The 15,366-nt window shown below is 40.3% G+C and overlaps 1 protein-coding gene across 3 annotated transcripts in view; it reads left to right on the top strand.

The window, feature by feature from the left end:
* Positions 1–15,366, top strand: part of Chd6 (chromodomain helicase DNA binding protein 6) — a 216,954-nt gene that overhangs the window by 187,183 nt on the left and 14,405 nt on the right. For all 3 annotated transcript variants that reach the window (XM_076851865.1, XM_076851864.1, XM_076851866.1), the window contains exons 28-33: positions 6,110–6,170; positions 6,865–7,081; positions 8,647–8,855; positions 9,730–11,313; positions 14,288–14,439; positions 14,803–15,009. In XM_076851865.1, the coding sequence (XP_076707980.1) occupies positions 6,110–6,170; positions 6,865–7,081; positions 8,647–8,855; positions 9,730–11,313; positions 14,288–14,439; positions 14,803–15,009 (2,430 nt within the window). The remainder of the gene's footprint in view (positions 1–6,109; positions 6,171–6,864; positions 7,082–8,646; positions 8,856–9,729; positions 11,314–14,287; positions 14,440–14,802; positions 15,010–15,366) is intronic.

Here is a 15,366-nt window from a genome sequence, read left to right as displayed (position 1 = left end):
TCACTTTTATTTATTTTATGTATAATGTCCAGGGCTTTTAGTTGTAGTTAGAGTTAGGAATAGGGAAATGTGCATATCCCAGAGAAGTCTTCGTTGCATTTTTGAAATGAATTTCTGGAACTTTGCATAAGCAGTTTGAAACATCATCTGTGCCCCAGCATCATTTGACCAAATCTCTGGCTTTGAGCAGTAGAATAAATGTATCTGTTATAATTCCATGGATTCTGAATTCCAAAGATTAGTATAGCACTGTCCCCAAGTGGCTTCATTTCCAGGGCCCTCTTTTCTGATCACTACCCCAGAATTATCACTTCTTTTTATTCTATTCTCTTGATTCTAGCTTGCAGAATATATAGTATTTACTTTGACTTCTATCAGTTTTGATTCCTATAATAGTAACAATGAGGGGCTAAGGATATGATTCCATAATAGAGCAATTGCCTGTCATGTTTGAGTTCCTGGGTTCAATCCCCAGCACCACAAAAAAAATAAATAAATAAAAGAACAGTAACAATGATACCACTTTCCCAAAGTGGAAAATAATTGTTTTCCAAGGACATGTTTCCTTGAGAAACAGTGGATTGAAATGAATCAGCATGAAGCCTTAGACTCTAGACCTGAAGGAAGTTGGGTTCTGGTCTTGACAGTTAAAATCCAACCTCTCAGTGCACATATTATTTCTTTTACTTCTCAAATCTTAAAACCTGAGCAAAAGCAGTTGGAGTTGGAAGTGGCTTCTGGATTTTAAGGTGGACAGATCATAAATAGGTTTAACTTGATTTCCAGTGTATGTGCTAAACAGCACATGTAGAGGAATGGCCTATGTCTGAACCAGGTCTGCTACTCCACCCTCTTGCCCTATACCAGTATGCATTGCAGATCCTGGTTAGTTGTTTTCTTCCCAGTACATGGTTAAAGAAGCCCAAAGTAATGTGTAAAGGGCCTCTCAAATGGGTCAGTTAAACAGACCTGGGCATAGAGAGGTACCATTCATTAGGATGGGCGGGGTCTTAGCATTGTGTGCCATTTCCTATACAGCATCACTGTTGGGATCATTCTAAGTCCATGCAGGAATAAAAGAGGAACATGCTACCTTCTAAGCTAGCCCATTGCATTGGTGAATGACACTGCCTTATACCAAACCAGGAGTCTGCCTCCCATGTGGTTCCGTAGGATTTTACATTCTCGAGATCAGCTACTGTTGTTAATCTCTAAATCTCTTCAGATGGAATATCCCCAGTTTCCTCTGTATTTCTTCATATCCTCTCCAGATCCCTTGCTATTTTGTGGTCTCTTCTGGAGTGCACTGTATTTATTCTTTTAAAATGTGGCATTTAGAAAAATGGAGTGTTTTTAGGCTTGGGAGGGACTTCTGAGTTAGCTGGTCTACTCCTTTTCTTGCCCTTTCTCTGTTTTAATGCCAGTAGCACTTTTGATCAGTAAGCAGTTACTAGCTGCAAGATTACAGGTTTGGCTAGATTCAGTGAACCAGTTAGTCTTGTATTTATTTGGGTTTGGGATGGTCTGGAACCCAGAACTGTAGTGAAAATCTTTATCAGACTTATAAGTATATAAGGAGAGTAGCATCTCTGTTCAGAGATGTAGCAATAAGTAATGGCACAACTGCAATTAATATAATTATATTGTAATAAGCATGACTGGTCCTTGCTATGCTGCAGTTCCTACCACAGGTGGCTGTGCTGGGTCTCAGGTACGGTCCAGAATAGAAGGCCTGTAGATAGAAAAATGAAATCATGCCCGATGAGATATCAGGGAAAAAAAAAAACTTGCAAGGAAATTTTATGTCCAAAATGGTCATGTTTCATTGTAAGAAAATTTTAGGAACCAAACAAATAGTCTTTTCTCGTGAGTTAAGAGGATGCAAGTTCTCTGAACTCAAATAGTAATTTTTGTATGTGAAATACTTTCACACTCACCAAAGCATACTTCTCTTTCAATTAGGCCTTATTCTTATCCCTAATGTAGGGAACTCAAATAATTTTATAGTCAGCTGCAAAAAATACTGTACAGTCAGAAGACAAAAGAACAGTGTCTTCCCTGTTCACATTTTTTTTCTAAATCATGCTGTTTCTCCATAATAAAATCCTTGGATTTTGTATTTATGACATTTTATATGTATCTACTTTCAGTACAAAGTTTATACACAAGTAGCATGCTTGATTTTCCTGGAAAATGAAAATCTTAGTGGGATCTTTTTAACTCTGCCTTTGTACATCTTGATGCCTATACACAGAGAACTCATGTTCTCCTGGCAAAAACTCTATGCATCCTTCAGGATCTACGTTACAGGGTGCCTCATAGATGTCTTTCTGTTACCTGGTTTGGGTCTGGCAAAGGTGGTGGCTTTTTTTGTTTTCCCACCACGTTTAAGAGCACTTAAAATACTGTAGGAACACTATTTATCGTCTTTGTTTCATAACCACTGGGCTCCAGAAGGTAAGGATTCTATTTTTTCTGCTGTCATAGTCCCAGAACCAAGCAAAGTTCCTGACACTTATTAGCCAACTATAAGAAGACAGTTGACCAGTACTATGGTGTGATAAGGAGCATGCTTATTCTCAGACCCACTGCCCCCGTTTTGTAGGCTATAAACATTTCTCAATTGGAAGTATCTATAGTGTGATAAGGAGCATGCTTGTTCTCAGGCCCACTGCCCCTGTTTCGTAGGCTATAAATGTTTCTCAGTTGGAAGTATCTATACTTGTAAATTTCAGCATTGAAAGGATTTTCACAAATAAGCAAATACCACCTGTTGCATTGGCTCTGGGGTTTTATGAAAGCATAGAAGATTCCCTGTGCCTACAGGTCCCACCTGGTCCGCACTGCCACTGCCTCAGCCAGGCCAAGACTGAAAAGGGGATACTTGCAGGCCTCAGAGGCAGTCACAAGCAAGGGCACTAGACCTCCTGATTTCAGATAAGGAAATGGAGCCCCATGCCCCAGTAGGGAAGTAAGAATTAAGTTACTTTAGTTATAGACAATGCATGTGAAGTCTTTGTAGGGTTTTTCTATCCACCACAGCAGTACTGTATCGTGGCCAAGAATTCACTCTCTGAAGTCAGATCTTGTGGGTTTGAATTCTGGAATATTGCAATCTGGAATGACATTATCAACCTCCTCATTCCCACAACTTCCTCCTGTCTAAAATGAATTATTATAATAAAAAATGAAAAAATGCATATGAAGTACTGAGTACAGGATCTGACCACTCACCTGTGCTCAGTAGGCCTTTGCAGATTGCTGAGTGTTACTATATTATGAAGCCTTCCTTAGAGCGTATATTCAAGTTAAAAAAGAACTATTAAGTGATGATCTAGTAGCTGGACTGTTTCTCAGTATTTCCTCAGCCCCAGCTACCATTTGATGAGCATTTGCTTTGTGCCAGCATTTGGTTAAATTCTTGTCATATTTGTACTCATTTGTGCCCTATAATCACCCTAGAAGGTAACACTGTTGTCTCCATTTTGCAAAAGAAAAAAATGAGCTTGAGAGAGATCAAAACAACTTGCCCAAGGCCAGGGAGCAGTGAGCTGCTGGATTCCAAACCACATGTGTTTCCCAGGATGGAGAAATTGCGTGTCATAACCAATCAGTGTCCTTTGTTGTTGGCACTTTCTGGGGCCCCTCACTCTGAAACAATTGGCTCATACTTCTGAGATGAACATTTCTTCCTGAGTGAGTCATGTAAGCAGAAATTGAGGTTCTAAATGTAAACATGCAGTTGAGATACAAGGGCCTTCTGTATGCCAAGAGCCTGTTGGCTTCCTGTGATCCAGGACTGTTGCTGCTTTAGCTTTTCACATATTCATTTTAACTAAAATTGACATTTTTCACTTGAGCTACTGATAAACTTAGTCTTCTTCATTCTGTTATTTCTTAAGAGAGAGGATGGGATACAGAAAAAGACACTTGCTAATACCAGAAGCTTTCTCTACTTGAGAGTTTTGCCTAAGGCTATACATGTCTACTACTGTGCACTGAAAGAAACTGTGGATTGACTGGAAGGGAAACTTGCATGCCCTGTATAACTACCTCACACAGGCTGGGAGCCTCCGCCCATGGGTTTGGGGTATAAATGATACCCACATCAGCCACTACTATGGTGTGATAAGGAGCATGCTTGTTCTCAGGCCCACTGCCCCTGTTTTGTAGGCTATAAAACATTTCTCAGTTGGAAGTAATCTATACTTGTAAATTTCAGCATTGAAAGAATTTTCACAAATACTTAGCATATCCAAAAGTGTTCTGACAGGAAGATTTATAAGGCTTAGCAAGTTAGTTTTGGTTTTGGTTTGGGGTTTTGTTGTTGTTGTTGTTTAACTGCCTAAATAGTGGAACAGGATGGCAGAGCACATTTAAGTACCCCTTCAAAATGGTACAGTAGATCATCCTGAGGTTTCTTCTCTTTATTGACTCTAGATGGCCGGAGATAATTCTGGCCTAGGGAAGGGAGTTTACTCGTGCTTCCTGGTTCTGTGTTTTGACTCTTCAGAACACATTTTCCTCTCTTATTGCCCTTTTTTAGATAATTTGGAGAATTGAAGTGTTGACTCTTAATATCAGACTGCCTAAGTTTAAATCCCGGCTCTGCCACTTGTTAGCTATATTACCTTTAGGCAAATTACTGAACTTTTCTAGAGCTTGTTTTCTGCATCTGCAAAATGAGGAAAATATTGTTCCTACCTCATGAGACAGTTCAGATAACTAAATGAAACTAAGTTGTATTAAGGTTTTTTGCACAATGCTTAAGTTTTTATTAGTATCAGTAGCTATTGCCATTATCAGGAGGCTGAGATAGCAAGGAGAATGGCAAGTTCAAGGCCAACCTCAGTAATTTAGCTGAGAACATGTCTCAAAATAAAAAAGGGCTAGGGTTATAGCTCAGTAGTAAAATGCCTTAGGTTCAGTTCTCAATACCATAAGAAAGAAAAAAAAGGGAGTGGGGATACGAAATGGACTCCTGTCCTTTTTATCTTTTCAGAGTTTTCTTTCTTGGGCCCTTCCATGATATCAGGGTTCCCAACAGAGTGTTTTGAATTTTAACTACTGACAGTTGTACATAATCTGTTCATTCCTACTCACATTCCAGGAGCATCAGACCCTTTCACTAAAAGACCAAGTACTAAATTTCTTGGGCTAGAGAGCCACATATTATCTCTGTCACATACTCTTCACTTTTTGTACCCTCTTAAAAATGTAAGAACCATTCTTAACTTGAGAACCACACAACATGAATAAAGACTACAGTTTGTTACTCTCATTCTCTCTGACCCTGTGCTGTTATACAGCAGAGTCTTGACTCCTGAAGTCATTCTGTGTCATCATTCAGTCAAAAAGTAGTAGTCAGAAAACATTTTCAGTGTTACAAATAGAGTTCAGTTTTTAAAAAAAATAGTATGTTTTTCTTCCCATCCCCAAGCTCCCACATGTACCATATGTAAGGAATTTTTCAAGTTCCATGCCTAAAACCAAGACAGGGCCCAGGAAGGAACCGATTAGCACCCACTTGACAAATGCACCAACTTGGACAAGCTCTGTGCCTGTGATCTTACTCCAGATTCACTTGGAGTTTCAAATTGTGATTTTAATTTTAAATTCCTAGGGCTTTGTGCCATCAGGTCTCATGTCTGGAGCAGTCATGTTTTATGAAAATAGTGTCTGTTGCTGTGAAGTGAGCTAACCATAATGAACATGAGTGTGACACTTTTTCACAACAAAAAAAAAAATGCAGGCATATCCTCTGTGAAATGACATTATTGAATTTTAAGTGATGAAGATAAAGCAAATATTTAAATTCACAGCTAAAATAATGCTTTTAAAATGTAATTGCCAGGGAGAGTGTGCCAGTTTATCTCTATGATAAGAATCATTCCAAGGGGAAGAAAAAACGTATTTCAAATAAACTGCTTGCTGACTTTTTTTAAACTGTGCATAAGTAAGCTGTGTTGATCAGGTACCATCTTGGTCTTTAAGATGTTCACAGGAAGGATGTCTCTTGTGCATGCTTATTCCTGTTATATAGGGCCTCTCTGAGGCAGTTTCTTCTGATCTTCAGTTTTGCTGATGGAATGGCTTCATTTATCCCTAGGAAAGTTCCAGTGATGGAGGTGATGGCATATTTGGTGAAAAGAAGGATGACAGCCGGGCAGGTGAGACTGTGTCCTTCTAAAGGCAAAGAAAAGTAAGGTCCCAGTTTGATAGTTATCCTGAAGTTTACATGTAATAAAAACACTAATTTTTAAGAAGACTCTTTAAAAATCACATAAGTTGAGCTTTTTTAAACTTAACTGGAGTCACATGTGGCTCTGGCTTCCTTTACATAGCATTGAAATACAAAATTAAAATGAATGATGTCTTAAATTACAGTGGAGTCCGAGGTAAAAAGAAATTATTATTTCATTGATTTTTTTTTTTTTTTTAAGGATAGAGGTTTGGTTTTTGTAATTTTTTGTTTGTTTGTTTTTTGTTTTTAATGTTTTCTGAATTTATACTGACCAGAGGCTTTGGCAGTTGGAAGGACCAACTACACAGAAGCCAGTAGTTCTATATGGAGAAGGGGACAGAGTTGACTCATTCCTATGCTGTAGTTCAAGGTCCTCAAATTCTGCCCCCACAGAAAGGGACATGTGTATTTGAGAGATAACACCAGCCACAACCTAAGGCTGTTTCTAAAGTAAAATTGCAGTCCTTCCCCCTCTGCCTAGCTCCTGGGCTAATTGTTAAAATAGCAGTTACTTTGATTAAGTTCCTGAGTCAGCTTTATTTTTATTTTTATTTAAACAAAACAGTCACACTTGTTTTAGCTCTGTTTATAAATACTAATATCCTCACTGATGTTTGAAGCCCAGGATGGCTCCGACCCAGACAAATCGCCCTGGCCAGTTCCATCTGCTCTCACAGCTCGTCTCCGGCGTCTGGTCACTGTTTACCAGCGCTGCAACCGCAAGGAGCTCTGCCGACCTGAAATCCTGGGACCAGGTAACCAAGGATACTGGGTTCAGGAGGAAATGTTCCGGAGAACCTCAGAAATGGACCTCATCAACAAGGAAGCCCAGAAGAGGTAAAGAAAAGTAAGGGCAAGAGGGCATACAGAACTGTTCACTGGGTAAGGGTGACAGAAGGTAAATCTAATAGCTGGAGGGCAAGTGTTTTTGTGTTCTCTTGTGACATCAAAATTCATTTTAAAAAACCTTAACATTAATGGTGTTATCATGGTTTTTGAGGAGTCTAAGGAGATCTGGGACACCTTTTTTTAACAATTCCCAGATTTTTGTGACTTTCCAGCTTTTCACTCTTCCCCTGAGTTAGACTGCAGTCTCTAGGAATGTAGTTTAATCAAATCATTTCAAATCCTGTAGTAGTTCTGGCAACCAAGGGAAAAGTGTGTATTGAAGCTGTCTAATATAGCTACAAGTCTTTATCAAGCCTTAGAGAGCAATAAGTACCATAAAATGCAAGCCCAACAGGAAAGAATAAATTGCTGGTAATTACTTATTCATCTGAAAATTAAGCTTAAAAAAAAAAAGAAAGAAAAAGCTGTATCAGTAACACCAGGTATGGTGGCACATACCTTGTAATCCCAGCAACTTGGGAGGCTGAGACAGGAAGATCCCAAGTGAAAAGCCAGCCTGGGAAACTTATCCAGACCCTGTCTCAAAATAAGCTAAAAAGGACTGTAGTAGAGGACCCCTACATTCAATCCCCAGTACCACACACACACACCAAAAAAAGACTACAGTAGACAAGGCCAGAATAGGCTAAACTACAGTTCTTTGAGTCTTTACATCTCTGTCCCCTTGATGAAGCATCCAGTGAAGTAAAGGGCACCACAGCAAATCCAATTATTTTTCTGTACTCCTGACTTTATGAAACTTGTTAATTCAGGCAAAATATTTCTCCCACCTGCCATAGCTGCAGAGAGAAGAATCAGAACACTTCATCCCTGTTCCTCACTCTTCTACTGGCCCCACACTTCCCATCTTGTTCCTAGCTATGGTGGAAAGCACCATGCCCTCCTCATGAAGAAGTAGTAGCATGTCATTACCCTAGTCCTAAGCCAGTAGCGTCATTCTGTTAGATGAGGATCCTTGTACCCCAGAGATGATTGACATGGGCAATCTACCTATACACCAGGAGAGCTGTGGGGAGTGGGGCTGCACTGAGGTAGCACTTCCCTTCTCCACCCTAGTTGTCAATTGAGAGGCCAAACTTAATGGTCTTGGAGGATCCCTACAGAATTCTCTGATTCTATGTGGTCATGGGGAGAAGAGAAGACAAGATATTTAAGCCTATGTAATATTTTTAATATTTAATCTCCTACAAGTGGAAGTTAATTAGATTAATTCCTAAAATTAAGGACTTAAGATAGCAAAGTCTACACACATGACTTTGAAATAGGGAGCTAAATACCAGAAGGAAGAGCTGAAGATTTAAAAGTGGTTCCTTCTTTGGTAATCTGTTTATAAACCTCTCAACCCCAATTTAACTTAAATAAAAATGGACAAACCAGTCCACCTGCTTTCTTGATTTCATAGGCTTTTATAGTATGTGCTCAATAAGTAGTTTGGCCTTTTAGGAGAGGGGAAAAGTGGTTCAATTTTTTTTTCCCTCTGATTAAATCTCAAGGTGGACTAGAAGAGAACAAGCAGATTTCTACAGAACAGTATCTTCCTTTGGAGTGGTTTATGATCAAGAAAAGAAAACCTTCGATTGGACCCAGTTCCGCATCATTTCCCGTTTGGACAAGAAGTCAGATGAGAACTTGGAACACTATTTTTATAGTTTTGTGGCCATGTGCCGAAATGTCTGTCGTCTGCCCACGTGGAAAGATGGTGGTGAGAAAACTTTTTTCTCAACATTTTCAGATGAGGTGGGGAAAGAACATGCTGGTGTGTTCAAACTGCAGGGTTACTTTAGATGTAACAATGCAAGTGTAGTCTCCCTGAAGAATTCAGGTAAAGACAAGTAAGTTCTTAGAAATTCATGAATTTTTAATTGGATCCACCCCCCCCCCCAGTAAAATAGTTTACCTCTCCCCAAATGAAGTAACTGATGAAAGTTAAAACTCAGATTAAAACCTCACAGAAATATTGAGAGACTACCGTTAACTACTTTTACTAAAGAATGGGTGTTTTTTAAGTATCATTAAGATTTATCCTACTCTGAACTTTAGAACTTCCTTTAATTAAATCTTAATAACTTTAAATGTTTTCTTATGTATTGACTTATAGAAAATAAGTGGCTGTCATTATTGAGCTTATCCAGCATGGATTCCCAGCTGTTGGCAGTGTGCACAGACATCCTGCCTTTGCCCAACATGTGGCATGGTTAAAGTGTTTTCATTCAGACCAAGGAGCTGGATATTTTGGAAAGAACTTGGAGTCATACTCCAAGATCTGGATTTGAATTCTGGTTCTGCCGCCTTGAGCAATGTAGCTTATTTCATCATCCTTAAACAGGAATGATACTGACATATCATAGGATTTTTGTGAGAACTAGATAACACGGAAGAAGTACCTAATGTAGAGGGTAGATGGCATATGTCAATTAAATGGCAACTATTATGTACAGAACTGATGTTTTCTTTCACCTTCAAGATCTGTCCTTGTCCATTCCTTTTTAGTTTCCTAAAGATGCAGAGGCTCAGCAGGAAAGGAGTATCTAAAATCACCTTTAAGTAATAGGCTCTGCATTTCTCTTCCTCTTCAGGTCCCCCTGATGCCACCATCTATGTTGAACCAATCACAGAGGAACGGGCTGCAAGGACTCTGTACCGCATTGAACTGTTACGGAAGATCCGTGAGCAGGTGCTCAGGTGTCCTCAGCTGCACGAGCGCCTTCAGCTCTGCAGGCCCAGCCTATACCTCCCAGTCTGGTGGGAGTGTGGGAAACATGATCGAGACCTGCTCATTGGCACTGCCAAACACGGGCTCAACCGCACTGACTATTACATCATGAATGACCCCCAGCTATCCTTCCTGGATGCCTATAGAAACTATGCCCAGCATAAAAGAACTGATACCCAGCCACCAGGAAGTCTCTGTTGCCTTTACCAGGCCAACTCTAAACTATATGAATCTCTTACCTATACTCAAATGAGTAGGACTTCAGAGTCACTTGAAAGTGAACCCGAGAATCTGGTGAAAATAGAAAACAGAGATGATCATCTTGTTCTGCCTGGGGGCAACTTACCTGACATGACTTGTGAAAACTTTATTTCTAAAGTTCAAGATGTCATTTCCATCAACCATGATGAAAGTCTGCTGCCTGAGTCCTTGGATAATATGATGTATGGTAAGAAGGTGCTCAGCCGAGAGGCAGGCTCTTTTCAGGAGAGCCCAAATACCAATATGGACTCTAGAAAAGATGCCATTGCCATCTCGGCAAGCAGAGATGGGAGCTGCCAGCCTGGTGGCCATGAGACAGCAATAACTTCAGGTTCCTCTCTTATGAGTAGCTTAGAAGAAGGAGTAGCTCAAATGAACATTAAAAGTGGAAAACATTTGTTGATATCAATTTCAAAGGAAGGGGATCCCTGCTGCAGTGAAACAGGGAAGAGACCTGAAAGCATGGGGCAGCTAGAAGCCAAATGCTTAGCTTCCCCTGTCTTAGATGCAGGAAATGGAAGTGGGCTTGTAGATATGTGCAGTCTTACTGTCTGTGACTCCAAAAGAAACCTCTCATCCGATCAACAATTAATTGATTTATTAGAAAACAAAAGTTTAGAAAGTAAATTGATTCTGAATCAGAACCAGAGTGATGAAGATGAAGAAGAAGAAGAAAATGAGGAAGAAACCTTAGTAGTGACAACAGACACAAGAGAAAGGTCAGAGGTTTTACATCTCACTGAGCCTGCTGCAAATATCCCAAGGGAAAAGATCCGAGGCTTCCCTCTGGAAGAAGCCAAGAAAGGAAGCCTAGAGATAGTAAGCCAGACTCCTGGACCACAAAGGTCCTTTCCTCCAGCAGCCTGTCAGTGCCACTGCAAACACATGGAGAGGTGGGCACATGGCCTTGGGAGTGATGAATTTGAAGTGGAGAAACCCAAGACTTACAACCCAGACCTGTACAGAAGCAAAGCCAGTAGTACTGCAGTGGAAGGTGAGCCCACTGCTCTTCCATCAGAGCCGTTTAAAGTGAAACATGAGCTTTTAAAAGAACCTTGGAAAGAAAGTGCAGAGGGGAAAAAAAGTTTCTCCACATATACTCCCGAAGGGAGTGAGCCCAAGTCCGAAGACATGGATTTTGAGAATAAAGATGATTATGATCAAGATGGGACCTGCCATAGTCAAGGTATAGTATGTAAAATTTTGTAGTATTTTGGATAAACCAGTCCTTACATGACAGGAAGGGGCTACATGATAGGGCCACTAAATGTTTTACAACACCATGTGCTTGAAACCAAAGGTGGTAGGTCTTGGTCTGAAACAGAGTAGCAAATGTGATCATCCCAGAAAACTGAGGTTGATTGTAGATCATAATAGCAGCCATGTGATCTGGGCAGGGGCTTGTGTGCTTTTATGCAATAGATGCAAAGTCCAGTGCTAAGGAGAAGTGGTTGGTTCTTACACTAGATCAGGTGCTTCAAGTTGGTTAAAGAAGAACAGCTTTGGGACCTCAGAGACCGCAGCTAATATAAGAATCGTTAATTTGCAAGAACTTCAAAAATACAAATAATGTTCACCTTTGCTGAAGTGAGCATGGAAAGTAGCATTTATTCATGTCATTGTCAGAACTCGGTGTAATATCAGTGCATTTTTCTTGAGGTTGTTTTTGTAACAGCAAAATAAAAATAAATAAAGTAACCAAACAAATAAGTTTGACCTTTTTAAATAGAGAAATCTTAGATGAAGGTTCAAGTGAGAAAAAATTTCAAAATGTTAAGAAAAAAATAAATGTGACTGAGATTCCTTATGCTTTACATGAATATAAACATATAATGGTAGGGATCCCGAGGAGCAACAGCAGCAAATGATTCTTATTTGCTGTTTTTATTTCATCAGATCCAAGAGGGCATATTAGGATGAACAAAGAGAAAGTGTTCATTTGGTCTTACTATTATAAAAACCAACCCTGATGATGTCTGCCTGGTGCTGGTTGTGGCACTCAGGGAATGAGACAGGCACAGCTTCTGTTTCCTGGGACAGTGGTTTTATATTAAAGAAGGGAAGAGAGTAGAGTGGTTAATTTTCTTTGAGTTACCTAGCTTCTTTTTGTTTTTAAACTCCTCTCTTTGGTTTTGGTCACTGTGGTCCACATCTGTCTTAGGAAAGAAGCCAAATCAAAAGTCACAAGCTAGTTAGGTTGAGGACTGAACTGAACTGAAAACAGCCTGATGGCTTCATGGCCCCACCAAGCCAGAAGCTAGTAAGGACCATACCCCAGGCTTTTTCCTTGCCCCAGGCCTCCAGGTATCCAGTTATAAAATCCACATTACTTTTTGAACCCTACTATGGAAAAAAATCACCAAATAATCAGTGTTTAGAAACCCAGACCATCAAATGAACACAGGGCAAATGTGATTTAGACAAGAAAAGTTCCTCTTTCCCTTCTTCTTTGGTGTCACCTAAGTCAGGGTAGAAGAACCACGAACCTCATACACGTTGTGCTACTGGATAAGCATCATGCACATGTATGGGTGGGGTCTCCTGCACCAGTGCTGCTGAAAGTACTTTTGCAGACCTTGGAGGAGGGGATCTTCCACACACGGGAGGTGTGGGATACATGGTGCAGAAAGGTTAGCCCTGCTCTGGAGACTAGAAATCGGCATTCCTAAAGAAGCAGTAACTCTACCGGTGTACCTGACAGGGCCAGCCCCCAGTTTTCGTGGCTCCTCTGCTTAAAACCTCAATGGTGCTTCCATCAAGTACATAATAAAATTCAATTTTTCTCTCAAGACTAGTGGGACTCAGGACAATTTAGATGATTTTTATCCCCCCCAGCCTCCATTGTCTTTTTTGTTCTTGGCATGTTCAAAATAACCTTCCTTTACTGCCTCCTCACCTCTCTGGGTGTTCTCTCTCTACCAGTCTACTTAGGGAGATCCTTCCCTCTTAGTCTCTGTCATAGTACCTTATTTCCTTCACTTTATAGAACTTATCACAGTTTGTAATTTCAGTCATTGCTTTATTTTTTCTGCTTTTCCATGAGACTCTTAAGAACCTTGAGGGTCCTCACTAGTATGGCTTGCTTACTCTGAAGTCCACCATGCCTAGCAAGGCTGTTGATAGTAAAGTTCTCTGCAGTTCCCTAGGAGACTTGCAGCCAGAAGTGAAGTCACCACACTTTTAAAGGTAGACAGACATTCCTTGTCATTTCACCAAGAAAAAAGGACCACAGCTTTTCAGCCCTGGGCATTTCACTGCTATCTGTTCTTCCCTGTCATTATTGGTAAGTGGATCTTTGAAAACCCATTTCACATTGATAATTAACTTTCATCATTACTTAAGCTTGAAAGGAAGGAGCTGCATCCCCCCCGCCACCGTCCCCCTGCATCATTGAAGTAATTGAAATGTTCCAGATTTCTTTACATTGTTTTTGACATGGATCTGGTCTCCTTTACCTGTGTTGTGTCATGATTCTTCATCATTCCTCATTAATATCACCCCCTTGCTGTGTTACATTTTATACTTCATAGACTGTCCCTTCAAATGTTTTTTCTCTTGTCCATGATAGTTTGAGAAATGCAGCCACTCATCTCCTGTTACTCATGAATACACAGAGAAATTTCCCTTCTCTCTTCTTTCATTGTCCATGTGGGTACACTCTTGGTATGCCGCATGCACTGGTCCTGAAGCAGGATTTGCCTTTATGGTTTCACTAACTTGGTTCTCTTGGAAATAGAAGATGTGGTAATTAATATTCAGTTTAAGATAAGTTAGCACAAGTATGGGATTGTAGCTCGGTGGTAGAGTGCTTACCTAGGACACATAAGGCACTGGGTTCGATCCTCAGCACCACATAAAAATAAATAAATAAGACAAAGGTTTTGTGTCTATTTACAACTAAAAGTATGTATATCAAGAAATAATAAGTTACCACAGAATAAGCTGATTTAAAAAATGAAAAGACAAGGGCTGGGGATATAACTCAGTTGGTAAAGTGTTTGCCTCGCATGCACAAGGCCCTGGGTTCAATCCCCAGCACCACAAAAAAAAAAAAAAGAAAAGAAATGAAAAGGCAAATTTGGATGACCTGATCACTTAGATCACTATTATCTCCCAAGCCCCTAATTAGGTTTTTTTTTTTTTTTAATCTCCTTGTCCAGACTACCCAGGGAAATACTCTGAAGAAGAAAGCAAGAGCTCGGCATCAGGCATCACAGGGGATCTTGGGGAAGACCCCCAGGAAACCCGAGCTCCTACCATTGCTCAGCTACTGCAGGAAAAAACTCTTTATTCCTTCTCAGAGTGGCCAAAGGTATCTGTCAGAGCTTGCATTCTCCACTCAAAGCATTCTCAACTTTGATTCCTGTATTTCAAATTTTTTAAAGTATTTCCATGAAATGAACGCAAGGTAAATGTTCAGTATCTTTTAAAAAGTATTAATTATATAACATTTAAACACTGAAGATATATGCCCTTGACTAAAAAAGTGCCAAATTATCCTCATGGTTATAGTACTATTTAATCTTGATTGTCTGGACTATAAAACTTAAGGCTTATAAAGTATGAGTACGTTTGAGTGTTCTTTTCTAACCAGCTCCTTCTGGTAAGAAAACCTGACCCCTGATCTCAAGAGACTTTGTGCTTATTTCTCAAAGCTGTTATCTTTTTATCCCAGGATCGCGTGATAATTAACCGCCTGGATAACATCTGCCATGTGGTGTTAAAGGGGAAGTGGCCCTCCAGCCAGCAGTATGAGCCCTCCGGCACACTGCCCACCCCTGTCTTAACTAGCAGTGCTGGTTCTCGAAATAGCCTCTCAGAGGCAGAGGTGGCAGAACACAGTTTCAGCAATGGTGCAGCATTGGCAGCCCAGATCCAGAAGGTGAGGCCATAAGGAGAACATGGACCACAAAACAAAGAATGGTGGCCCCATTCCATTTTCAGTTCAGTCTTTCATTCAACAGATGTTTACTGAATGGATGGTGAGTTTTTGTCAGAGCCATTAGAAACTGAGGAATTGTTAATTGAGGTATTTGGACTTTAACCCATGGGCTGTGGAGAGCTGTTAGAAGTTTTTGGAGCAGAGGAATATGTACTGAAAGCAGGGTTTTGCAGCTTGACTGGTGTCTGCAGGTTAGCAAGGGGGTGTGCTGGTAGGAAAGAGGAGTGCCTCAGCTGGGGGCCTTGGTGGGGAACTGATACAATAGTTCTGAACTGTAGGTTAGAGGCAGAATGGGTA

Source organism: Callospermophilus lateralis, chromosome 3 (genome assembly GCF_048772815.1).
Source record: "Callospermophilus lateralis isolate mCalLat2 chromosome 3, mCalLat2.hap1, whole genome shotgun sequence".
NCBI lineage: Eukaryota > Metazoa > Chordata > Mammalia > Rodentia > Sciuridae > Callospermophilus > Callospermophilus lateralis.
This window is presented reverse-complemented; position numbering and strand designations above follow the sequence as displayed.